Below are 27,130 nucleotides of genomic sequence, written 5' to 3'. Positions count from 1 at the left end.
TCTGACACAGATCATGGTCTTTATTCCAAAATATTCAACGGAAGAACAAAGTGAGATGAAATGATGCAAAATGGAACAGTGGAAAAAATGATTTTATAGGAGGCAGGGGTCCCTGTTGGGTTCCCTCAGGGCGCGCTGTGTTTAAGCTGGTCCAGTTTGCGTCTCAGCATGTTATAGTTGTCTCTGGTCCCAGGAGCCTCAGGGTCCAACTTTAGAGACAGCTCATAGTGTTTCTTTGCCAGCTCCAGCTTCCCCCAGCGATGATACAGCACAGCTGAGGACAAACAAAAGACGTCTTTAAACTGACAACGATGCAGTATTTGGAATTCAATTAACTGAATGCCTTCAAAACAAGTAGTCTCATCAAAACTGCTGCTGCGATGAGTAAATGTATTATTTTTAGTTATTAATTTCTCCGATTAGTGTTTCTCAACAATATAAAAACTGCTGTGGGTTTACCTAAATTGCCATGGCAACTAGCAGCCTTTGGGTTGATTCGAAGGGCGTGAAGAAAGAAGCTCTCAGACTCCTAAACAATTAAAAGGTAAATAAATAAAATAATGCATTCACATTCGTACTAACAAACAGGAATAAACTATTAAAAAGCATAAAATAATTTAGTTGGATTTTTTTTTTCCAGCAATCTGTACTGACCTTGTATTTTTGCAATTTTCCAAGAACATTAGCCAGTGAAAACATGATGGTGTGGTCATTAGGGAGGAGCTTCAGAGCCTCTCGACCAATGAGCTCAGCTTGGCCCAGGTTACCTTTGAGACAAAGCGAAAAATGTTCAGAACAATTTAAGAAATTAATATATCACAGGACCCAAAGAGTGTCTCAAACAAAAATGAAGATAAAGATTTTGCAAAGAGTGTAACACTTACAAAATTTACCGTCAAAATATTTTAGATACAGAATTTTGCAAAAGCATTCAGACCTTTTAAACTTAATCACATTTTGTTACATGTTTCCCTGGAATTGTATATGATGGACAAACACAGAGTAGTGGAATGTAAAGGATGCAAGGTTTCTACTTTTCCTTACAAACATCTAATAAGTGTGTAAATGTATACATCTTTCTTTATCCTGATACTATAAATGAAATCCAGTGCTACAAATTGCTCAGATGTGTACAGTTTCATCGCATTTCATCTCCATAAAGGTTTCTTTGAAGAACAATTCTTGAACAAACATCATCATGAAGATCAAGAAACACAGCAGACATTCTAAGGATAATGTGAGCTTGATTAGGTTATAAAAAATATATATCCTGAGCTTTGAAAACCTCATGTAGTACTGTTCACTTCATCAATGAAAGTAGAAAGGGTCAATCTAAATTACTATAAGTATCCACCTCCATCTGCAGGCTGAGAGGGGAGGGAATTTATTAAGAGAAGCAACTGAGACGCCAAAGGTATGTCTAGAGGAGCTGCAGGGATCCAAAGCTTAAATAGTTATCTCTACAAATCTGTCCCTTATGGAAGATTAGTATTTCCAGTTGACAATGAGCAACAGTAAGAAAAAGAAGTGCACTCAAATATCAGAGAAATCTGAATTATATGTTTTGGCTTAGATGCAAAAAGGCTGTGTGAATGAAAACCAACACCATGAACCACAAATACCTTCCTCTCCATAAAATAGAGTGATGACAGCTTCATGCTGAGTGGCTACTTTTCCTCAACAAGAGGCACTGGTCAGAAGGATAGAGATAAATACAGGGAAACCTGGAAGTAAGTCTACAAGAGGCTGTAAAATAGTTAAGTTTAAGTTCAGTCCCAGCAGGAAAACAGCCCTAAACGCGCGGCCATAGTTATAATAAAATGGTTTAGATGAAAGAACATCACTGTTTGAAAAACCCAAAGTCCTAAACTGAGTTTAATTCAGGATTTGGGTTCAGACTAATGTTCAAAGATCTTCCTAATCCTTTCTGACTGAATAAAAGACAGAAATGAGGTGACAAAAAAGGTTCATTTTCAAAGACAGTAAAGTTATACCTGAAAGACTTGGATTATATTTGTAAGCAATTATTGCACAAAAACAGCCCTTCGCCAGGTAAATAGTTCACACATTGATGTTTTGATGACCACATGATAATTTCCATCCTCACTTTTGCAGCTCTAATCAGAAAAAGGTGGCTGAACAGATTATAAAGACAAGAGGGATCAAATATAATGCTTAATCGCCTCTTCAGATTTTTGTTTGAAAAAAAAAAGTCATAATTTTTTTTCCCCTTCTAAATCACAAACTACTTTGTTTTGCTGTAATACACAATACATTGCAATTTGTTGTGACATGACAAAATGCAAAGCAAACACAAAGCAGCACAAAGAGACCGTCTGATTTATTGGTAAACACCATCTAAAGCTTTTTTTCTTTTTTTTCCCCCCCGTCACACATGGAGGAGTGGTTTAGTCTCCTAATTACAGCTGAACACAAGGCCCACTGAGTTATTGATCTGTGTCACAGATCTGTCTGATGTCTGGCCAGAAATGGAGAAAGAAGAAGCAGACAAAAAAGAAAAAAGGAGGGCAAAACAATGGTATCCCTCTCCTGACTCTCGGCCTGTGCCCTTTACACACAGCCTGCCAACATCTCATCAGGTTTGTCTCTGGTACTGTTACAGGAATACAAAGACAGAAAGGTGAAGAACAAACAATGTTTCCACTATTTCAAGATGACCCCTAATGTTTTGTTTGTTTTTTTTTTATGGTTTACTTTAGGATTTGGAGGGACGGGCAGAATTATTGGTGTGAGATTTTGGGAAGCAAAGTGCAGCTCTGAGGGGGGCGCTGTTTTAGCTGTGCTCGCTGCCGTCTTTTGATCAGGAAACACATCGGGCCCTGATTGGACGGTTCCAGTGCCCTCCAGGGAGACTCCGCCCTCACGGGAGCAGCTTCTGACAAAACGGCTCGAGCGTTTGGAAATCAGAGCATTCTCCACACGGCAGGGAAGAGTGCCTCCAAAACTCACAACACAAAAGCTTTAATACATAAATTTCAAGCATTGGTGGTTCCTGCTCTTCCGGTCTAATCTTGTTGGCCATTTAGATTTCCTGCATTTCTGAAAACAACAAGGGTGCATGTGTGTGCGTGTGTTTGTTAATGCTGTAGCAAAATTGCATTCAAAACACTGTTTTCAAACAGCCATCTGACTCATATGTTTCTTTTTTAGAAGTAGCTCCGAACAAAAAGGGAAGGTAGAAATATTTTTAGACTTTGAAAGGATAAATATATAATACATATTTGTAGGTGTGTGTTGGTTCTAAATCTTTACCAGTATTGTCCAGCAGAATGACCATGTTGTTCCAAGCCAGACTGTGATCAGGTTTGAGCATAGTTGCATTCCTCCATGCATTCAGGGCATCCACATGTCTGTTCAGGTCAGCATACTATCACAACAGGAAGGAAACACAGTTACAAAAGTGCTTTTATCAGGAAAAAGCTGAAAAATAGAAAGTAGTCATGCATGATTTATATTGATGATATTGTGGGATTGAAGTTTTTTTTACTAACATAATGCTACATCTTTGTATGAATTATATTGATTATTAACACTCTTGGTTTAGTTCTAGACCTTATGAACCTGGAACTAATCCCATTGAATCAGTTTGTGGACAAAGGAGGGACAAAGCGACACCTGGCTCCTGCCTACCAATGTTTGGTTTTAACCAACCATTGAAACTAATGAAAATGTCATAAGCAGTAGAAACCATCAGAAACCACATGTTAAATTCTTGCTGCTCTTCTTTTAAGAAAAACAAATTTAACAGCAGCGTACGTGTGCGTCCTGCTCACTTTATTTTGCCCAGGTTATTTAGCTCTTGCTTTTATTCCACCTTAAACTATACAACCGTTTTATATGCGGACGGACTCATGCTGGAGGAAGGTAGCAGGACAAGATGGATTCTACAGTAATTCAGCTCCCTATGATGCCTTTTGCTGCAGCCATAGTTCAAAGTCTCCTAAGAGTGTCCACTATGTCCATGCCTGCATATCTAATGACTGACATCTTAGTTGTTTCTTCTTTGCAAACTGGCTTAAATTGACTCAGATAGGATTAAGAGAGTCTGTCTGTAACAGCAATTTTTAAGTCATGGTTTATGGCTTTAGCTTTGTGTTTGGGATTGTTGTCCTGTTTTAAGGTTAACCTATACCCTGGTTTTAAGTCTTATTAAAAGCTGTCACCTGTTTGATGTGTTTTAAGGTCTTAACGGCTGGTTATACTCCTGCAGCAGTGTGTCCCAGTGAGCTTAACGCGGACATTTTTGATTTATGCTCAATAATGAAACATGGTCTGTGCTATACGCTGTGGGTCCAGATACGGCCGATGCTGTGAGGAAGTGGGGGCGAGTTTAGTCCGACAACGGAGGAACGTGATGGCGAAAAATGGCGGGGATCCAAGTGGAAAAAGGGTCCTAGCGTTCTCACGCACCTAGATCTTCTAGCTGGTCTAATTGCGTTCTTTTTCGCAATGTCGGTCATAAAAACAAAACAAGCTGGCCTCCTGTCTGCGGTCAGCTACAATTTGGGAGAGGTGCAGCGGAGTGTCTGCGGAGGGGGCAGGGATGTCTTTTTGTTCACTGTGACACCTACGCAGACGACCTAGTTTTGAAGTATAAATCAGCCTTTAGTGATGCTGCTTGTTTGCTATGGTGCTTCAACAGAACTAAAGCTTTCACTAAAGAAGCTGTATTCATACAGCAATAAAATTAGACTTTATTCACTAATAAGATGACTGCTGATGGAAGCTGGGTGTTATTTAGTGGAATCAGAGTAAAAGGGACTGAGAAGAAACAGACAATTTGCTACAGATTTGAATTTGTGAAATATAATTTTTTCTTAAAGCTGCAGTAACCGCTGCTGTCGGTCAATGACATAGAATCCTAATAAAATCTACTGAAATCTGCTTGTGCTTCGGCAGCACTTCATAAGCTCAAGGTGTCTGAACACTTTAAAAGGCACTGTAGTTTGATTTATTTTGTGTTTTTGAGCAGAGCAGCGGACTGAACAGAGCTCACCAGGCGACCCAGGTTATAGTAGCAGTCTGGATATTTTCTCCGGTAGCGAATTGCGTTCCAGTAACTTTGCTCTGCTGCCTCAAACTTCCTAAGGCTGTTCTGAACTATACCCAGGTTCATCCAGGCAGCAGCAAAGTCAGGTCTAGACAAATGAAAAGAACAGAAAATGAACATTACTGATCTTGTAAAACGTATAACAGGGATTTGAGATGTTTACTTCAACGTACTGAACAGAAACAGCTTTAGATAAAAGCTCCTCTGCCTCTGTAAGCTCATTCTTCTCCTTCAGGATGTTTCCAAGGTTGTTCATTGCATGGACATAGTTGGGATGTAGCCTGAAGACCATAAAAATGCAGCTTAGCTTGGTGTATGTTTTTTCATTAATTAAATTGTTAGTTATTTGTGAAGAAGCATACCTCACAGCCTCTCTGTAATACTTAACAGCAGCACTAGTGTTTCCTCCATCAGCCAGGTTTTTACCAACATTGTAATGCACCTGAGGAAAATATCAGCAAACAGCTGAGGTTTTAATGAACTTAATCATCCACCTAAGATAGATCAGAGAAGGCTGAGGAAGAGACTTCCTTCTTTTCTTACCTTGGCGTTGAGTGGACAGACAGAGAGGGCGCTGGAAAACAGACTTTGCTCTGACCGCCACTGGTGGCTGCGGAGGGCGCAGCGGACTACGTGCATACTTAACAGCGCAAGCAGCATGACACATGTCAATTTCTAGTAAGAGAAAACAAAAAAAAGGTTATCAATGATTGTGCACAAACAAATCATCAAAGCAGTGATATCTGTAATATATAGTGTGGCAGCATTTAATGCTACTCTAGCAATAGTATGTACAGTAGCAGCCATTCAAATGGGCCCTTACCAGCTGAATGGCAGCCCAATTCCCTGCAACTCCCAGCAAAATCTATTTTGTTATCTGACTCCAACCACTAAATTCACTAAATTACAGGGTCTAACCAGGAGATGATGCTTCTCTTTAGATCTTAATGTCCACAAATCTTGACAGAAAGAACATATAAGTACAAAGATGGATGTTTAAAAAGGAATTGCAGGGGATCAGCCAAGGGCCCAACAAGGAAAGTGAGGATATTTTGAATGGCTACTACTGTATAAAGCCTTAAAATTAGTTTATATTTCATTGCAGCAGCATGATCTTGTAATGAAAAATACTGAACTATTAAAGCTACTATGTTTTGTTAAAAGCAGTAATTTTTCAATATTTTATCTTTTTCTCTACGAGATAAATTACCGGTATCTTAAATAGAAGTATGTTTTCATTATAGTTCTGCAACAACAGACGACCTTAACTTAAATCCTTATCACATCTTTACCAGGTATACCCATAAATTCAGCCGGCACTGTGCATGTAACATTCACAGGTTCTACTTTTCTAATTTCCCAGATGAACCCAAAAATAAAGGACTAAACCCAGAAATCAACTAAATAAACCAAATCCAGAACATGTGACCTGATCAAAGTCAGTGATTTAAATCTATTGTTAAAAAGGCCAACCCTTATTTAATAAGTGGAGGATTAACACAACACCTTGTATTTGATCCATCGGTGGCTGCAGTGTCCGATGGAGTAGGCTAATAGTAAGCAGTATCCAGCTGAAGACAGGTAGAGCACCCTCTCAGCAATGACAAACCCAACTCTAAAGAAGATGTTACATGCAGGCAGAAAAGGGACCACTAACAGCACCAGGCCCAACGTCAGCGTCCTTTAAGGGAAGAGAGGAAAAAACTGAGACACTAAATGAAAATGGAAGCTTAAAAAAATACCAACTAATATGTTTTTTGTATCTTTTTTTCAGTAGATGTGAAACTAAACTTATAATGAAGTTAAAGACAAATAAAGCTTAACACATAGTTAACTTTATCGACAGAAACATATGTGGCAGCTTACCTCCTCCTCTGACTGTCCGGTGAGCATAAGGCTTGGTTTATCAAGCCTATCAGGACAGACCAGAGCAGCAGCAGCCACACCACCCTCCAATCAGTGGCCGACTTAATGAGAGGCACGCAGCCCATGGACCAATCAAAACACAGCCACCAGGGACATAGCAGCAGCCAGGCATTAAGAGAATAGTAGTAATTGTAGTTTACTATCTGCCAATCAAAATAGAAAAAAAATAATAAATAACAGGATGAGGGAAGAATGAGAGCAGAAAATAAAATAAACGTAAAGTAAATGTGGTTTGTTAAGGGGCATTGAAATAAAACATCCTCTTTAACTGTTTCTATAAATACAATCTAGTAAAAGATTTATTTTACTGTAATCAGGGACACAGACTAAACGTGGAGTCAGACACATCATTTAGAGTTAACGCATCATTTGGAGACATTTTAAGGGATCTTCAAAACACAAACAGAGATGATAATGTAAATGTAATGTAAATCTCTTTCTTGTCCCACAATGGGGAATTGCATTTTCCCCTTAGGGAGCAGTGGGCTGCCATTGTGTGACGACCGGGGCGCAATCAGGGGTTAAGGGTTTCGCTCAGGAACCCATAGTGGAAGCTTTGGGGATCAAACCCGGTACTTGGAACCTTTTCGGAGAACAAGCGCATTGGTGTAATCGACAGAGATGGCAAAAGTACTCACTTTCCGTACTTGAGCAAAAGTACAGATACTTGTGTTAAAAAATATTCTGGTAAAAGTGGAAGTACTGATTAAACTTCTTTACTCAAGTAAAAGTAACAAAGTACAGGCTTGTAAATTTACTCAAAGTATAAAAGTAAAAGTAGAAACCACTTTTTTCATGCCGTTGCCTACATTTTAAATGGATGTCTGCCAATAGGACTAGATCTCCGTTGTGTTCATTTTCAATCATCTCGTCGTCCATGCTACTATGCTAACGCCACCGCCACCAAGCTGCAATGATTTGCCGCCAATGAATACCGCCGAATCTGTTGATTCATCTTGTAGTGGTGCGTCAAATGCAACGTAGATTCCCATCCAATTAGATTGAATTTGGTATTGATGACGTGAAAAATAATAACGGTAACTCCATTGAAATGATTCAAAACTAAAGTAACAAGCCAATTTTTAAAAAATGTAAGGATTAGAAAGTTCAGATATCTGTGTAAAAATGTAAGGAGTAGAAGTAAAAAGTCACCATAAAAATAAGTAGTAAAGTAAAGTAAAAATATCAGAAAATTCTACTTGAGTACAGTAACCAAGTATTTGTACTTCATTACTTCCCATCTCTGGTAATCGACTAGGCCAACATTCCCCTAAGTCGGGAAGTTAGTGGCCTAGTGGTTAGTGCATAGATCTAGGAATCCGGGGATTCTGAGTTTGAAACCCACAGTTGCCACTAAGGCTCCTTAAACAAGACCCTTAACCCCAGACTGCTCTTCTGCTGCCCCAACATTAGCTGGCAGCCTTAGCAAAATACTATTAAAAAAACTATAAATAAACAAACAGGCTGAGCTGTCAATCCTTAATATTTACTGTTTTTAGATTCAAATGGTTTCTCAATCCAATATTTCAATGAAGATTACAGCAGCTTAGACCGACCAAACAATAAGAGTATGAAAGGTTTTACAGTTATTTTATGAAATCCATTGGATCCAACAAGAGATAAACTTTGAAGCTTGTTATAAACTAACCTCTTTGTAATCAAGCCTAAAAGAACTCTCCTGGTCTTAACACTAATAGTGCAAACTTTTTCAAATGTTTTTACCCTTATTTAAACTCACGGTTAAACAAAAGGCCTAAAAATGTCTCAATTTTTCTCCTGATGAAAACAATTCTAAAATGTAAAATGTATTTTACTTCCCAAGATTCTATAAAAATGCTGCACAGTTTAAGCAAAACAGACAATAGCCCCCGACATCAAGGAGCTCCAACTTCTCAGGCACGAAAGAAATATTCCTGATGTGGGATTTAACATTGGAGTCTATCTAACAGACCAAAATAACATACATCTACAGAATGCAGATAACTACAAAAAAGTACACTGCAGAGTCCTGTGTGATTTTTAAAGCAATGATTTACCTTTATATCTAAATTATTTGGTACCAACGCTGATGATCTGCACTGGTAAATCACCTGAATCCTAGGGCAGTATTATGATAAAGAAGCCATTTGGTAATTCAAAAATCACATAATTCTGTTAATGAAATCCAATACAAGACTTAGTTTTATTTTTATTCGTAACTCCCATCTGTAGCTGCATATTCATTTACAGTAAGAGCAATATTTATTAGTACATTGCCAAATGTATAGTGAAAGATGATAAATAAAATTATTAGAATATCACAAAAAAAAATGCCATTAATTGTTACATAATTTCGAAGCAGGTCATTACAAAAAAAGGAAAAAGTACTATCTAACTGCCTGCCAGGTATTTCCTTAATAAATGTAGGCCTGACAAGTTTGATTTATTCTTGCACTCTGTAAAAAAAAAAAACTTACTTACTCTAATAAATATATTTTCTTCAAAAGAGGCAGGGTTGTCTACTTCTGTGAACGCCGGCGGTCCTGTTCCCATGATCCTCCAGCGTGCATAAAACATAGATAGTCCTCCAATACTCATTAGGCCCAATCGTTTCAGCAAACCCATCCGGAGGACCTCCCTTATCTGTGAGAACATTGCTAATTGTCACAAAAAATCATATTCTTCCACAAGCAATGATTCATCTGTGATTAACTCATACTCTTTCAGCTTTATAGAGTGCATTATATCAGATGTGGCATTAATTATATAGGAAAGACATAATTCATGACAGAAGATGTGAAGAATACATTTTAACTCACATCAGGAGGATTCTTCCTGAAGAGCAGCCTGTGGCCAAGTTCATACACGTTAACATTACAGATCAGGAGAACATCAAAGGCTGCGTTCACGCCCTGAGGTGAGATACATCCATATAGATTATCTACAACCTTTTTACTCATTACATACATTAATTAAAATGGTCCATGCAGGAAGATTAACCAAATGTGTGACACAATCACAATGTTATCTTTCCCACATTGGTTAGAAGAATAAATTCAACCAAGTAAATGAATAATAATAAAAGACTCCATACCAGGACAGTGATGCCTTGTTCTTTACAAAGCATTGCTGCAGCACAAAGCATCAGGCTGACCACAACCCACTGGACTGAAAATGTCTCATCTCTGTCACACCCTGTAATATAAAAAAGACACAGATAAATCCAGGTATCCTTCCCAATTTAGAAGCTCTTAACGTGTCTATACTTCACATGTCTTGATTGCCAGATTTACACATTTATGGACATTTTATTACAAATCATTCTACTTGGAAAATGCTTTAACCCAGTACTCAGGTTTTAAACACATTGAAACTTCCACAAACTAGTCAGCCATTTATAAAAAAGATTTTGTGCCATCTGGACTAAAGGATTAGTTATTTTCAAAGTTTAAACTTTTTTGACCATCTAACTCGAGACAGAATCTTTTAAAAAATCATTTTAAAATTCAAAACCTTTCTACAATTTGAGAAAATGTAAACAATGTCTGTTTCAGTGCTTTGTTTGGCATCTGAACCATAAAGGAGCTGGCATGGCATAGTGGGTCCACAGGTAACAATGACATCATCTTTGTTCAGCAAAACTAATTCTGGGGGTTCTGCAGTGTTCCTAGCCCAGAGCAACATGTCATTCCTTTATAGAGTTCCGAGTCTTTCTCCGGGCTTCCTCAAGGAAGAACATGCAGGCTAAAACCTCCAGAGGGAGGAACCCTGACCAGATGCCCAAAACACCTCAACTGACTTCTATTCTATGGTGATTTCCAGGCAACCTAAGGACAAAGCTCCCTCTGGCTGCTTGTGTTCAGGGTTTTTTTTTTTCTCGTTTTGGTTATGATTTATCTCTTAGTCAAATAAATGGATCTGAACATAGATGGATGGCTAAATGAAAAACTGTTATTTAGCTTAGCTCATTCCTCACCATACCATACTGCTGCAGGGTTCTCATTACTGCCAATGCAACCTTAATCTGCCTATTCATCTCCTGCTTCATCCCATATTCACGTTTAAATGAGACATTAAGACACTTTGAGTCCTCCACTTAACACAGAGACTGGGGAACAGAACCCTGAGGGAACAGAGCATCGTTTTCTGTTTAAGGACCATTGTCTCAAACATATCAGATTGACTCACTTCAGCCACTTTACCCTCAGCTGTGAACAGCTTCAGAGTACACAGGACATCATGGGTGGAAGGACCCCAACGAAACATTATTTGTAGAAAAAAAAAATGATAAAACTGTTATGTTTGAGTTTTTCTCCATAAATATCACAAAAAGGGTTGGTGGCAAATTTCTGCAAGAACCCAAACCTGATGGGAAGAAGGTCAACCGTGTGTTGAGACTATTAACACAGTTTTTACTCTGTATACCTGAGAAACAAAGAATCATTAAAGGGAACTGAGATGCTCAATAATACTGCAGCCTCACAGAAAATATATCAGAGTAAAGCTTTTTTTTTAGGAAACACGGCTAAAGTATATCCTCTGTAAATAGAAATTAGTTACATGCATTGTTCAGGTGGGCATGGAACTCTCTTTTCTTTTCCAAAAAGTTCCAAATTTATTGTTGTCCTCCCATGAAACCAACAGAGTTCTCTTGGCTGCAACTATAAAATCTGTCTCACGGAAAAGTCTCTGTGTTGTTTTATCTCCAGATGCATATCTAAAACCTCATTAGACTTTTCCTTTTATTCCTGATCTGTATTTTTATCAATAGCATGACACCATGACGTTACCAAAGATCATAAGAAGTATCGTGTTTTGTGTATTGTAAGGTTCAGCAAAACTAACAGGAAACGATGAGCAATGACTTCCTAAGAGTTTAACATTACTATCATTTGGCCAAAAGATCTTATTTTAACATTATACTGTCTAGTAAAACTGTTCATACAGATATATGATAGGTAGAAAAAATATATCTATTATATCCAGTTAATTCTCAGGTTTTCAGCAAGTCCAAAAAACTTTTTTTATGTTTAATATTAGCTCAAATTAGAAGAAAAAAAAAACTATTAGACAAAATGATTAAAACATTAATTTTATTTTTTGAAGAAGAAAATTTTTTTTAAATATTTCGCTTTTTTATACTTGGCCTTTTCAATAAGATAATAAAAACAGGCATCATATATTTCAAGGTTGTAAAAGGAGTATGAATTGATAATACGTATGGCATAAGACGTATTTAAAAGTTTGCAACTCAATAATGTTTATGTTCCCTATTGATCTATCTGAAAGCCAAATGCAATGAGTCCAGTTTTACTGGGCAACCGAGGAAAAACACTTGTAGTACATATCTTACCTTTGTTAAAAGCTTTGCAGTATGTGAGAAAGGAGAGCTGAAAGAACAGAGCACATAAAAGGTCCGCTCGACCCACGACGCCTGCCACCTTATTGAGATACACAGGTAAAGCACAAAAACACAAAAAATGTTAAATTTAAATAAAAATACAAACGTTTCATTTATAAACATAAAATCAAAGCAAAATGCTAGCAATACCTCATTCTAAATGAAATTAATACTGAAATATCTCTTTTTTTATAACCAAAATGCGAGGAAACTCATTACCAGCATGCTCACTGTAAGTGTGTGTATTGTGTACAGTGTGTGGGTACAGTATGGCTGGCATCCTGGGGTTGACTACTTTGATTCATACAGCAAGCACAAGCCCGCAGCACGCCTTCCTCCCACCAACCCCCCCCAGGTCTTACCCAGTCCTTGCTCTGCACGATTAAAGAGAATGTTAAGGGGAAGGCTGCTGCCTTCCAGCCAAGTTTTACTGCAAAAACCACAGATGCTGGCAGGTCAATGAGGACCCCAACATAGATCATACTACTGCAGACACCTTGGTCCTGTGTTACCCAGCTGAGACAGAGCTTTTGTTCTAGGCAAAGAGACAATGAATGTTTAGAGCTGAAACCTCTGGACTTCTTTTTCAAGATGCCATATGTCCATAGAGAATAACTGTTATTAGAAGTTTATTTGTTGCCCAAAACATGAGTCTATCCAGGCTGTACAGCTTTATAATGAAAGATGGGTTAATGGCTAAAGCCATTAAAAGGAAAAAAAAACAAGCCAGGAAAAACAAGAAACAAGAAAATCAATGGTAAAAAAACTAATGCTGGTTTAAATACAGAAATATTAATTGGACCCCAAATAAAGATTTGTAAAAAAAATCTATCAGCTTCAGATCTTAAAATTGTCATGACTGATAATAAATGAGAAAATTACTTAAGGTGATTGCTCAGCTTTTCTTTTGAAATGCTGGGAGGTCAGTGAGTCATACACAGCCTGTGTTTCTGGGTACATTAAAGATTTTTGACTACCCGTATTCTTGCTTTTGCTAGGATCATTAAAACTAGTGTTGCGCCAACGCCATTTTTTGGCCCCGATACCGATACCATCTGTTAGAAATTGATGTGTGTGTGTATATATGAAGAACTGCATACTACTTGGATAACTGCCATCATGGCTTTGTCAAGCTGCTGCCTACCTTTGTGAAGCAGGAAAAAGACTAATACAAAGTGAACCCAGTAAAACTTTTTACCTGGAATTGGTGACAATAGTTGAATAAACTTTTGGTGCTCAAAATGGTATCGGTGCCCTATTTTTCGGTACTCGCCGATACCAATATCATCATTTTAGTGCAGTATCGGGACCCCGTCTGATACTGGTATCAGTATCTGTGCAACACTAATTAAAACCAATCTCTATTTCATTGCTTTTTATTTTTATTTTGGTTGTATCATAACCACCTTTTCTCAGGTATGAAATTGATCAATCTACTATTTCATACCAAACGTGTGCCAATTCCTAACCCCCTTTGGAGTGTCTCACTGCTCCTTTGTGGCATGTTTAAACATAATAACTTTTCAAAACAAGACCTTACAACTGCTTGCTTGACTTATTAACTTTCCTTCAAGCTGTGCCCCAATCTCTCCTATAATGCCTTCAACTATAAAAATATTCAAAGATGAAAGTGTTAAGTGTCAGCACATGAAAGACAACTAACTGTCGTTGAACTGGATCTTTAGACACGTCTTATCTCGCAGACGTGAACGTGCAAACAACAAAGCAGTCTTGTGAGTATGCAATAAACAATCTACACCAGAATTTAATTATTCTAAAGATGGGCAAGATGTCATGGACGTTCCTTTGAAGAGTAGATTTTAATGCCTTTCACGTCACTCACTGACACCTAGAGGGTTGTTCTCTCTCTCCTACTATGTACAAAGGTGTAACTGTAACATGTTCTAAATATAAATCCATAATGAAGACTTTTACCAACGTACAGTTTAGAGCAAGGGACAGGAGCTTCGTTTGGAAGAATGGGATGCTCTACAGCAAATGTTTGTTTCTTTTCAGGCCCATCTCTAAGCTGCCTAAAATTGGTAAAATCTTAGAAAAAGTTGTTAACAATCAGTTCAAGTAGTTTTTAGATGAACATGATGTCCTGGAGGTGTTTCAGTCTGCTTTTAAATCTCTGAATAGCACTAAGTCAGCTTGGTTAAGAGTTTTTAACGACATCCTCTGGGCAAATGACTCTGGTGACAATATTATTATTGTTCTCTTAGATTTGACAGCAGCCTTTGACACTCAGACAACAACACTTTAATGTCTCGGTCAAACCACCTTGTTGGTGGTACTGCAATGGACTAGTTCAAGTCTTATCTTTCCGATAGAGCCTTGAGTGTGAGCCTTGGAAACTACAAATCTAGCTCTGCACCTCTCCCTGATGCGGTTCCACAGGGTTCAGTGTTAGGACCCCTTCTCCTTTCATTGTACTGCTGCCTCTTGGGTCCCTCCTGAGAAGCCGTGGCATCTGTTATCATTTTTATGCTGATGAAAGTCAGATATATTTGCCTAGTAAAAAGAAAAATGCCTTTTCACTTGCACCATTACTGGAAAGCCTTGATGACATTACAACCAGTTGGCTCTTAACTATTCATATCTTAACAGGAAAAAAAATTAAGCGATGGTACTGTATTTGGCCCAAATAACTTTAGTGAATCCCGACCTGTTGACTTGAGCTTTTTCATGGCTTTTTAAAGCCTGTCCTCTCAAACATGGGCAGTGACTTTAAATTTGCAAATCAGCACTGCAGTAAAGTATTGCTTGTATCACACCGGACAGTTAGCCAAGGTCAAACGTTTTCTTGAACAGAAATAGTTTGAAACAGTAATCCATGCCTTTTTTTTACATCTCTGCTCTATTGGGTTGAGCCAGTTCTCCCTTGCATGTGTTCAGTTGTTGCAAAATGCAGCTGCATGCCTTTTAACAGGAGTACATAAGATGGAGCACATAACCCCTATCCTGGCCTCCCTCCATTGGCTGCCTGTACATTTTAAGACCCTTTTAGTTGTTTTTAAGTCTTTAAATTGATTGGCCCCTCCCAACTACACTGAGCTACTCCACCCCTGTAGTCTGACTTAGTGCCTCAGGTCAGTTGACCTGCTGCTTCTGGAGGTACCAAGGTCCAAACTCAACCTCGCAGGGTAAGAGCTTTTTCAGCTGCTGCTCCAAAATTATGGAATGAGCTCCCCCTGCTCATTACAAAATCATCCTCACTGTCTATTTTTAAAACTTGTCTTAAAAGCTCTGGCTTTCAACACAGCATGAAACTCTCTGTTTTTATGTTTTATTTCATTGTTTTTTATATGGCTTTATTTATTTAAATTAATTCATATATTTAGAAACTATTCTACGAATGAAAATATTTAACATCCTCCTAACCCAAAATTCCATCCCGAAGAAAGTAGGTAATACCAAAAGTACCGTCTTCCTACAATAAACCTGCTTTGGCATCAGTTACAATTCCTATTCTGGTAATCTGATTTTTAATGGTACTTGGTGCAGTAGAATTGGAATTGCCCAAGAAAACTACCGTGATTTCAGATATTTCAAGAAGGTTAAGCTCAGATGAAAACGTTGGAAATTTTTTTTAAAGAAAATCCAGATTATTTCTGAAAAAATACCATTTGAAAACCAAAAGAAGCCAAGAAATTGCCAAATGGACCCACGTGGATCCCTGTCAGAAGAGTCTTATAAAAGAAAAGCAAAAAATTTAAAGATGCTTTTACTGCAAAGTAGTAATTTCTCTCGAAAATTAGCCCCTTCAGGCTTGATTAATAAAGGTATTGATGCTTGCAGATACTATTTTAATATTTTTACAGAGGGAAATATATTTTCTTCTTTAAAATATCATATTAAGAGTATTCAGACGACGGGGAGAGGGGGTGGTGGGGTCAGAGTAAAACACATAGTTGGCCAAAATCAAACACAATACAATGTTACTGGCCAGCCTTGATATTTTCTGTAAGAATATCTAAAAGTTTTTCCTTCTCTTTGAATATTACCATAAACATTTACATATAGAAGCAAATGTAGGCTTTGCCTGAGAATTAAACCTGGGAAAAGTAAAATGCAATATAAGCTCAGGTGAAATCAAAGATCGAAAGACACGTCTGTGGCAGACACAGAGCAGGCCAAATTTGACACCTATGATTTAGAATGATATGTGAGACCAGGTGTGTTTCTAGTTAAAGGAGAAGTTCGGTTTTTAACACTTTTAGCCCATTTTCTGTAGTGTCCAGGATGAAATCGAACGATCGACACCAAAAGTTTGACGATTGGTCCTGTCTCTGCTTTTTGGCTCATTTAGAATCCCCCCCTGGCTGCTTTAGAATGGCTTGCATAGAGCATGTCCGATAATGTCCTTAAAACAACCTTAAACGTTCTTTTTTTAAAATATGCTACTCACCGGGTCGTCAGCGCAGTTCAATGACGTTCCAAAAAAAGTTTCGTGAAGAAAAAACGTTCCTGTAGTGTTTTATTTAGCATTTTGTAAATCCCATTGAGTTCTGTTGGAATAGTCAATATTCCCCTGCCACCGGAAATGGAAATGGGGCCTGTTTACACAGTTGTAGTCTTTTCGCTTCACTCTGTGTACTCCGACGTCGAGAATCAAGAATCCACCTTTCGTATTCCATTTTCAGAGTTTTTTAAAGTGTTTAACAGAGACGTTAGCACCTCGACGTCGGAGTACACAGAGTGAAGCGAAAAGACTACAACTGTGTAAACAGGCCCCATTTCCGTTTCCGGTGGCAGGGGAATATTGACTATTCCAACAGAACTCAATGGGATTTACAAAATGCTAAATAAAACACTACAGGAACGTTTTTTCTTTACGAAACTTTTTTTGGAACGTCATTGAACAGCGCTGACGACCCGGTGAGTAGCATATTTTAAAAAAAGAACGTTTAAGGTTGTTTTAAGGACATTATCGGACATGCTCTATGCAAGCCATTCTAAAGCAGCCAGGGGGGGATTCTAAATGAGCCAAAAAGCAGAGACAGGACCAATCGTCAAACTTTTGGTGTCGATCGTTCGATTTCATCCTGGACACTACAGAAAATGGGCTTAAAGTGTAAAAAACCGAACTTCTCCTTTAAAGATGGTCCTCCTAACCACAGTTTACAACAGGACTCTTCAAGGTTTTCCAGGCCAAGGACCCCAAAACTGCTGGTGAGATGGAGCGGGGACCCCAAATTATATATATTGCATGTAATTTTGTTATATCAAACTTGTCCTATAGTCACTCTATTACAGATGGAGTAATGTAATGAAAGTAACTTCGCCCTGAGATTAGTGAAGTATTTCTGATTCTGATTCCTGGTTGATGGGACAAGTGTTGTGAATAAAACGGTGCCCAGCTTGAAAGAGCTCCTGTGTGTCGCTGAATGTGTGCATTGATGACTGAAAGACTTCTTCTGCCTCCATTTATCTGTTTACTACAGTGTGTTGAATTCATGTTAATGTGGATTTAAAGAAATTTCAATTAGTGGAAAAAATTGCAGGGAGGGATATAAAAATAAAGTTTTATCAACCAAAACTTTCGGGACCCCCATGCAGAACCAACTGTGGAAGACCTCTGCTTTACAAACTTTAGTTAAGTTAGACCTGTTTCAATAAACATACATTCACTGTTCTGTTTTTAGAGAATCACATCTGTCTATATAGTTTACAGACGTATACAGAAATTAGGGTGGTTTAAAAGCAGCTTGAACTGCCCAAAAAAAATAAAATTTCACTGATGTTTTAAAACCTAAAGTAGCTGTATTCTACTTACACTTTCTGTGTGAACTGGGTGAGCAGCAAACAAGATGGCAGCAAGTAGAGAAGTCTTTGGAGCATGGTTCAATATCCAGCCCTTCTCATCATAGTACAGTCCACCGATCAGAATAGCAAACACGTCAATCATAAGGACAGATATGACAGCATGGAGGATGATGTTTAGTACATGGAAGCCAACAGGGTGCAGACCTCCTGCTATGAGGTAGTTTAACCTGCAACAGCAAAAGAAGAAAAACCTGATGCTAAATGTTTATTAGTTATGAAGGTAAGACTCAAGCAAATGTCCATTGGTGGGGTTAAGGGTAGTGTTAAAAGTCATATGACATTATAAATGGTAAAACAAAATGCTTCAGTTGTTATGTAATTTGTTTAGCTATGCCTTATTAATAGCCAAAAAAAAGTATTGTTTTAGCAATCAAACCAGACATTATTGTCCAAAATTAGGATCAAGACAACTTCCTCTGTACCTTGGAAAGATTTATGCAAAAATGTGAAAAGATAATTACAGGTGCACTTTTTTTTTTTTTTTTTTTTTTTTTTTTTTTTTGGTTAAACCAAAACAAAGGAGAGGAAAAATGTTATATTTCTTTTTTTTTTTAAGAAAATCGGAAAAATTCTTTTTGGCCCCTTTTCCTCAGTAACTCCTGAGTAAAATTAAGTGCAAACCATCTGAAGTCTGGAAATAGAGATCACCTACGTGTAATTTAACCCAAAAATGTCAACTTTTCTGTGAGGGCCTCGCATTTTTCTTAAAAGAACAAAAAACATTCCACAACAAAAAGCTTCTTGAAGACCAAAGATTACACTAGACAGGTCACTGATAAAGCTATAAACCAGGCAGCCCAGATCCAGTTGTACAGGCAGCGTGCATCTTGTACAGCCTGCCTGTCCAATGTTCAAAGCATCATCCGAAAATAGCAATAATACGGCTCACTTTTAAACTGCCAAAGGTCTTACCGCTTACCTTAACTAATAAGTTAAGAAAAAACATAAATCTGAGAAATTCCTAAAAATCTCCTATAGGGCTTTTCCATGGTAGCCTGACGTAGTCCTACTCAATTCTAGTCAGAATATGAGTCTGATACTGCTCCATAGAGCTGTGATTATGGGGCGTGTTTCGAACGAACCAGGAAAAAAAAATGCCTCTGCACTCAATTGGATAGACCTACAACCAATAAGAGCAACGGAGTGCGTGACGTATCTTAAGCGAGGCATAGTTGTTGTCCACAAAAATCAAAGCGTGCAGTTGCACGCCTAGAATAAGAAGATGAGACTTGATCGCGTTTCTCTGTTCCTCTTTTAAAATTAATTTGCTGTCGATATCTTCTAGAACAGACCTAATAGCAGAATCTACACACCTGAACTCTCCAGCGGCAGCCATTGTTGTTGTCACCCAAGCGCGCATTGGTCATGTGGTTGATTACGTTACTGTTGGTCATCTGTCCATCATCGTATAAAGCCCGCCCTGATAATTTGATTGGATCGCCTGACAGTGGGCGATAATACTCGCGCTACTATGGAGCAGAGCCAGACCGAACTTCCCCGACCTCAAACTTTGTGGGCGGGACTAAGTTCGGACTGGCACCCAGGCTATTTCCATGGGCTCTACTTTAGACAACTTGATCCCACTCCCGGTTTGTGACAGTCCACAAAACTGGCTTTCTGCTATGGCACTGGCTTTCTTAATACCTGCTCAACAACAGGGGGAAGTGTGCAGAGCCAAAATATGATCTGACCCAACAGCTGTTTATCAACTATAGATATGACCAGCCATGTGAGTCTATGAAAAGGAAAACAACTTCCATTTTCCAGATTAGCTACGTTAAACAGTAGGCTAGCTATAGAAATCCTTGTAAGAAACAAGCAAGTTTAACCTGCTTAGAATGAGGCTTGTGCTACAAGCCAAATGCAGTCCAAAAAAAAATTTAATCTAAGTAATAACTTTTTTCTTTAGTTTTAATAATTGCACTTTTTCTTGAATTGAGCAGGTAAAAGAAACACTTGCCAATTAAATAAAAAATGTATATTTCAAATAAGAAAAAAAAAACATCTGCAGTCTCTTATTTCGAGTACACAATAACTAATTTTCTTATTTTAATGGTAAAGATACTCATTCCATTGGGAGATCATCTTATTAAACTGCTCAATTTAAGGGTTACTACACTTTTTTTGAGAAATTCTAAAGCATTTTTAGATTGATTTTGCAGTGTGCTCTTTTTACTCAAGAATTAACCTCAACACGTCATTTTTATTATGACAAATCTTGGTGTCAGGATCATGCTCTGGGGATGGTCTCTTCAGAAAGCTAAGGAACATAGTAAGAGGATGACTTGATTTACAGCTGTATATTCACTTTTCAGTAGGGAAAGCCCAAGAATAAAACCTGAAACATACTAGAAGGGTTTCGATCTATGCTTAATGCTGTGTTAAAATCAAGCAACAAAAATCTGTGGCAAGGCAGAGGCTTGATAACCAATGCTCACAGATCACCTCTACCCAAACTAGCTTCTTTTTAGTTAGTTAAATTTTAGTTTACAGGTATTTGCAAGAGATATATTCAAAAAAACAAATGTAGCTGCTACGCCAACAAAAGATGCTTAACTCTGGGATTTATTATAAATTAATTTAAGGTTAAGATTTGTATTTGTAAAAAAACATATGTTCTCATTTAAGTTAATCTTTCACATGAAAACAGGGTTGAATTTCTGGCTGCTATGTGGCAAAAAAGTGCAAAGGTTTATAGGCAACACCAAATTTTGCATGTCAGGATTTGCAGCAGTTTAGAGAAAAACTGTCCCTTTTTTCCCACCTGGAATTACTCAGACCTGTATGATGTAATGGGAAAAAAAAATATTCTTCAGTTTCTTTATCTCTTCCGAAATAACCACAAGTCCTGCCAAGACATTCTTGTAAACTAACAATTCTGACAACCGCCCTCAGTCACACAGTTTACCTAACCTTGATGAATTACCCACTGAGAAAGACTGCAAACAGGTTTTGGGGATTTCTCATCTGCACCATTTGAGCGTTTTATTCCTCAAAATAAACCTAGTTCTATCACAACCATAATAGGAAATACATCCACTCAATTTAACTTAAAGATAAATAAATCGGAGCAGAAACAGTTTTGCTATCAGTTCATCCTAATCTCACATTAATATCTTGATATTCATATTCATATCTGCAGAAAATAATAATGGGCGCCGATCGTCTCTGCATTATTATTTCTTTTTTTAAACAAAATATATGATCACGTCATCTCTCACTGCAGGTGCATTTTCTTTGATCCACCTTTCTGTGTAATAAAAAAAGAAAAAAGTTGGAACTGCTTTCTTCCAGTCGTTTTATGGAGACATTTGTGGATTGGAATGTTAGGTTGAGCCCAAGGCCAATTTTCAAATGTCATTATACTTCTTCTTTTGACAACTCAGTTTTGCTTCAGAATTAATTTGGACCAAAAGAAGCTATTTGCAAAAATAGCTTCTTTGGTTCTTTCACCTATTCTGTTCCTGGTAATACTGACTATTTAATGTGAATGCATTCTGAGCATCGTAATAAAAATGACCAAATTAGAAGTGCAGAAAATTAATAGTAGTGCCACAAAATCTTATGGGCAGTTTATAAAACTACCCATAAGTGTTGATATCATCAGAGGTTTTTCTATTTTTTTTTTTTTCATCCTTGGAAAGATTTTTGCTTTTTAGTAATAGCCATTTATAATCTGTAAAAATAATCTTATGAGCAATATACATTATTTCTATACAAGTGCCATTCATGGACCCTAAAATTACAAAATAGTTACTAATATTGCTTAAATTGCTACAGTTTAAACTTCAAGGACTTACTTGGAGCTAACCTCTAAATACTTTTTTTCCATATATACCAACACAAAATATTACCTAAGGGCTCGAAAGTGCAGCCAATTTGGTGGAATCTAGATTCTTGTTAAAAAGATAAATAAAATCAAAAGCAACCTCCCATTTAAAATGAAACATAAAAAAAGTCTTCATCACTCAAAAAATCTTTTATTATGGGAGTCCAGTGAACCACATGGTAGAAATGGTGCTTTGTTATCACACCCAGTTAAATGACAGATGACAGGGAATGAAAGGGAAGGAAAAAAAAAATCTGTAAAATGCTACGAGGGTCAAAAAAGAAAGGGAGCCCTGCAGCTGTGAGGTTCTTCAGCTCTGATAAAAACCCAACGCATGATCGATAATTTTCGTCTGAGTCAGTAATTTATCTCCATGTTATTTCAGCCATGGATTGTTCGTATAACACAACAAAGACAAGTTCCTTGTTCTGTACTTGGTTTTTATGCTAAAGGCACACTTTTCCCATACAGCTCAATGCCATCAGATTGATCCCAATTTCGGCACGGTGTCATGCTTTCTAGGGTAGGGTGTCCTTGCTTGCAGTGAGGAACACAGTGGATTGGATCTAGAATGGGGTTGAAATATTTTTTCTCTTCAATCACTTAATATGCTGGTTAAGATTGTCATTCATTCAGGTCATATTCATTCCAAAAAAAAAACTTTGTTTCCAAGTTTGGAGACGTTTAGCTTCCCATCCAGAACCACTGAATACTTTAAGTTTTGATTATTTGTATTTAAGTACTGACAGACAGAAAAGAAAAGAAATTAAAGAAAAAAATTTAGTGTCAGAATTATATAAATATATATATTCCAATTATGTCCATTCTGAATATAATTGGAAGCATACATGCCATTAACATTCACTGCTACCTCACTAAATTAAGGATAATATATTTATTTTTCTGAATTCCTTATAATTTTTCCATTCTCCTATGTTAAATCTCATTTTTTTTTCAACAGGAACTGTGCTGACTTTTTGTTTAATGTATTTTTTGTTATTTCAATATGGCGTCATTAATATTTCAGGAAAATCAGCTCCTCCAAGTCCAAGGCCATGGTTCTCTGGAAAAAGGCAGCTTGTTCCTTTTAGTTCCTGCATCACATTTAGGAGTTCAAGTATCTTGGGGTCCTGTTAATGATTGAGAGGAGAATGGAGCGAGAGATAGATGGATCGGTGTGGCTGCTGCTATAATATGGAAGCTTTTCTGGTCTATAAATGAGGGTATAGAACCAGGTGACGACCCAGGACAACCTGGAGGGACTTTCTCTCGGCTTGCCTAGGAGCACCACAGGCTTTCCCCAGATGAGCTGGAGTTGGTGTCTGGAGAGAAGGAAGTCTGGGGGTCTCTGCTGAGATTGCTGCCCCTACAACCCGCTCCCAGATAAGGCAAAGAAACCTTAGCAACACGTCTTTCACATCCATAAACCATATATCCTGTAAATCCACTTTAAAAAGTAAAGAAAGGCCACTGGTGCAACATAAGCAGTTTTTAAATATATGTATTACGAAAGGCATATGGCTCTAGTCAACCCTGACCAGCTGGCTTTGGTGAAGAGAAGCATACATTCAACTTTCTGAGACTTTAATGTCTCAAACATTTTGCTGCAGTTCCAAACTCCTTCATTTTTTTTTTTTTATGGATAGAGGAGTCCTCTTTGCTTTCAAAAGCTTGGGATATTGTTAGGGCTGCAACTAATGATTACTTTGCAAATCGATTAATCTGTTGATTGATTTTTCAATCGATTAAACGGTTCCTTTAAAAAAAGATTTTTTACAGAATAGACAAAGTGAAACTAAAAATTTTCCCCTTGAGGAGCTCTGGTTAGAGCATATTAAAGGATGATTTTTTTTTTTTTTTTTTTTACCTTAAATGGAAGTGTTTGTATATTTTTTTTAATAAGATCACTACTCTAAATGGCCTTCTCTGTCAGCTAAAGACATGTTTCATTCTCTATACTCCAGTTAACAATCAATTACTAAATTAGTTGAAACTTTTTTCAATAATCAATCCGATTAACTGCTTCAGTCCTAGATATTGTATTCTAACCCAATAATGTCTTAAATGTTTTCCAAACTTCGCTGACTCATCAGATGAACTTAATGACCTCTATTCTCCAACCATCCAGTTTACCAATGCTCTATGACAAATTTGAAATATCTTCTGTATTAATCCTGACATAATTAGACTTAATTGGTTCCTTTTTACTAGGTATGTATCTCTAAAAGGCTGACGCTACACCGTGGATATAATATCAAAAGAGCTGCCATATCCAAACAGAAGATATTTTTTTATATAGAACATTCTGTCCAAAGGGTTAGTCAAACATGTTTGCCAGTGATAAGTAAAAAACCCAAATAAAACTAAATATATGCAAGATTGTTCTGTTTTAGTGAGTCAGAAAGCAAAGCATGGCAGGATACACCTCCAGTCAAAAGCAATCTTGTATCTAGGACAGAATTTTAATTTGATCCTGTTAATATTAACCTGTGTTGTTCTTTAAATTTGTCTGCTTTGCAATGTTTGTGTAATTATAGTATTTATAACAACTGAATGGTTAAATAAATTTAAATGACTTTCAATCTAGCTTGTACTTAAATATTCAAGTGCAAAGATAAGCATGAATAATTACCTAAATGTTAGGACAGTAAGCGGTCGGTAGGATTTATGACTGGAGTTGCTACTGAGATTGGTCCCCCAGAAATCATTTCTCCAGATGTTGCTCAGAGGTGTTGCTGGTTTCAGGTCCTGCATTGCAAAGATAAAGAGAATAAAAACTAATCCCAGCAAAACTTCTAACAAATACAAGCACCATCATGCAAAATATGCATTTTAAACACAGGGAAAAACTGACCTTGTTGTTGATAATTGCCTCGGAGTCATCAAATACAAATTCTCCATCATAGCTGTTGATGAAGCACAGTAGTGCCACCACGGCCACGGTAACCTTGGCTTGGACTGGACTAAGCTTTGGCAGCGGGATGTGGTGATCCCAGTAAACCTCGGTCAGTGCCATGTTTCATGGACTCTTTGCTCATTCTATCACCATCATCTCCCTGAGACGATGAGCATGAGAGCAAGTAGAGTCACGGCAGCAAATAACAAGTCACCTGCTTTAAATGCAATTCAGATCCTAATAACTGACTCACAAATAAAACTCAGCATTCAACTTATTATTCATTCATACCTTGTCTTTGCAGAGACAGGCTCTGACAGGTCACAGTGTTTTGTTTCACCTCCATGTTAGCCAGGCTGCCAGAAATATGACAAATTAACGTGTCACTGCAGCAGCAGCTGAAGCAAAACCAGTTTGTTGTGATGGCTTTACCCGCTTATCGATGCTTCTTGACGGTCTAAGGTCAAAGGGACCTTAATACATCCAAGCTAATAAAGCTAAAAAAAATTAGCACGTCTGGTTAGCAGGTAACACTTCAGTTAAAACGCATCGTATCCAGAGCTGAATACGTAGACTCAGTTACTTAAGGTTTGCGCGATGATTAATGAGACAGGAAAGGGGAAAAAAGTAGTCATTAGACATATTTTAGGAAAGGTTCAGGTGAAAAGCTCATGGCTGTAAACAAATACACACGTTCAAGATCCGGAACTTCCTGTTTAACGTAGGGGTCACGTGATCAGACTCGGCCAATTATTTGCCGCAGAAAGAAAATAGGCGTAAGGACGTCGTCTGTAGAACAGCAGTGCATTCACATGCATATTTTTGATATTTTGGAGATAGTGTTCTATAGCTTGTGATATGTTTTGTCAATGTTTTGTAATAAGCAACTTTTCAATTAAGTTTTGTATTGAAAAAAAGTAAATAAATAAAAAAAAAATGCATATTTTTGAGTTTTATATCAATAAGTGCAAAATATTTACGAAAATATCGAAGGTGGAAAAAGTTGACAAAAAAGAAAAAAAAAGAAATATATATATATATATATATATATATATATATATATATATATATATATATATATATATATATATATATATATATATATATATATATATATATATATATATACCGAAAAAGAACAGAACAGTATTTTATTTTCAATACTTTCAATCTTATAGCCTTGAACATCAGTTGTGCTTTCTGTTTTTCATGGGACCTCAGCATACAGTGCACCTTGCCACGGTGTCTCCTCACCATGGCCGGTTCAAGACAGGGGCCAACGGGGGCCAGTGCCCCTGTAGATCATGTCCTGGCCCCTGTTGATGCCCCTGTACTGAAGACATAATACTTACAAGAAATTCTCTGGATTATCTGCACTGGAACAGACATGGTTACTGATAGGTCATTTGGATCTATTTCATTCTTTTTCTTTACAAATTCTGTTTTACTAATTATTCAAAAACAATAAAGTGATAGCTTCAGTGGTATTGAGATAGGATCCCAGTTTTCAGCTGCTAAATGATAATTTTTTTTATCACAACAAATGAAGAAAAAATGTTCTAATTTTTACAGATGAATTACATAACATTTCTAACAGTTTTTCTTGAGTTCTAATTCCAATTTTATAGAAAACTGTAGTTTTAACTCAAATTAAGTCAAACATGTGTAAAATTCCTAAATTATAAATATATATTGACCTCATAAGGAATAGAATTTTTATGGAACCTTATTGAAAAGAAGTTTCACTTCATGCAGCTCTCTTAATATATTTGAATCTCTTGCCCTGTTTTTTATTTCATGCTTTTCTGTGCCCCCATGAAAACACACTCCCCCCTCCTGGCCCCCTGTACATTTGGTCTAGACCCGCCACTGTTCATCTCCTTTACTAGACGTGGACATACTTAAAGGGATAGTTTGGGATTTTTGACATGAATCTGTATGGCATCCCCATCACCAGTGTCATGCAATCACACTGACTTACCCCTGGCAGCATCCTGTGAGCAGAGTTCTCGTCCAGCTTTGGTCAAGCCGAAAGTAGTCCGGCAGGTTTGCTAGACCCAGCGAAATAAAACGTTTCTCTTCCCAAAACATTATGTGTTCAAAAGAGTGATATTTTTGCATCCCAAAAACATTGTAGTGGAAAAAGTCACACGTCGTTATCACTTGGCCCTATTTTCTCTCTGTTCGTATCAGTGCGCG

General features: G+C 37.4%; 1 protein-coding gene across 1 annotated transcript; it reads right to left on the bottom strand.

Moving 5' to 3' along the window:
* On the bottom strand, positions 1-25,656 carry tmtc4 (transmembrane O-mannosyltransferase targeting cadherins 4). The gene is made up of 19 exons (XM_038284810.1): positions 25,364-25,656; positions 25,223-25,287; positions 24,890-25,091; positions 24,668-24,783; positions 18,157-18,373; positions 12,330-12,417; positions 10,071-10,171; positions 9,796-9,888; positions 9,458-9,619; positions 6,938-7,140; positions 6,578-6,752; positions 5,615-5,746; positions 5,434-5,513; positions 5,245-5,352; positions 5,018-5,159; positions 3,274-3,388; positions 655-767; positions 460-529; positions 1-274 (listed from the first exon to the last, which is right to left on the bottom strand). The coding sequence occupies exons 3-19, from the start codon at positions 25,049-25,051 to the stop codon at positions 126-128; spliced, it is 2,226 nt and encodes a 741-aa protein (XP_038140738.1). The 5' UTR covers positions 25,052-25,091; positions 25,223-25,287; positions 25,364-25,656; the 3' UTR covers positions 1-125.
* Positions 25,657-27,130: the final 1,474 nt, after the last annotated feature.

Source organism: Cyprinodon tularosa, unplaced genomic scaffold, assembly GCF_016077235.1.
Source record: "Cyprinodon tularosa strain WSP-4 unplaced genomic scaffold, ASM1607723v1 ctg202, whole genome shotgun sequence".
In the NCBI taxonomy this organism is placed as follows: Eukaryota; Metazoa; Chordata; class Actinopteri; order Cyprinodontiformes; family Cyprinodontidae; genus Cyprinodon; species Cyprinodon tularosa.
This window is presented reverse-complemented; position numbering and strand designations above follow the sequence as displayed.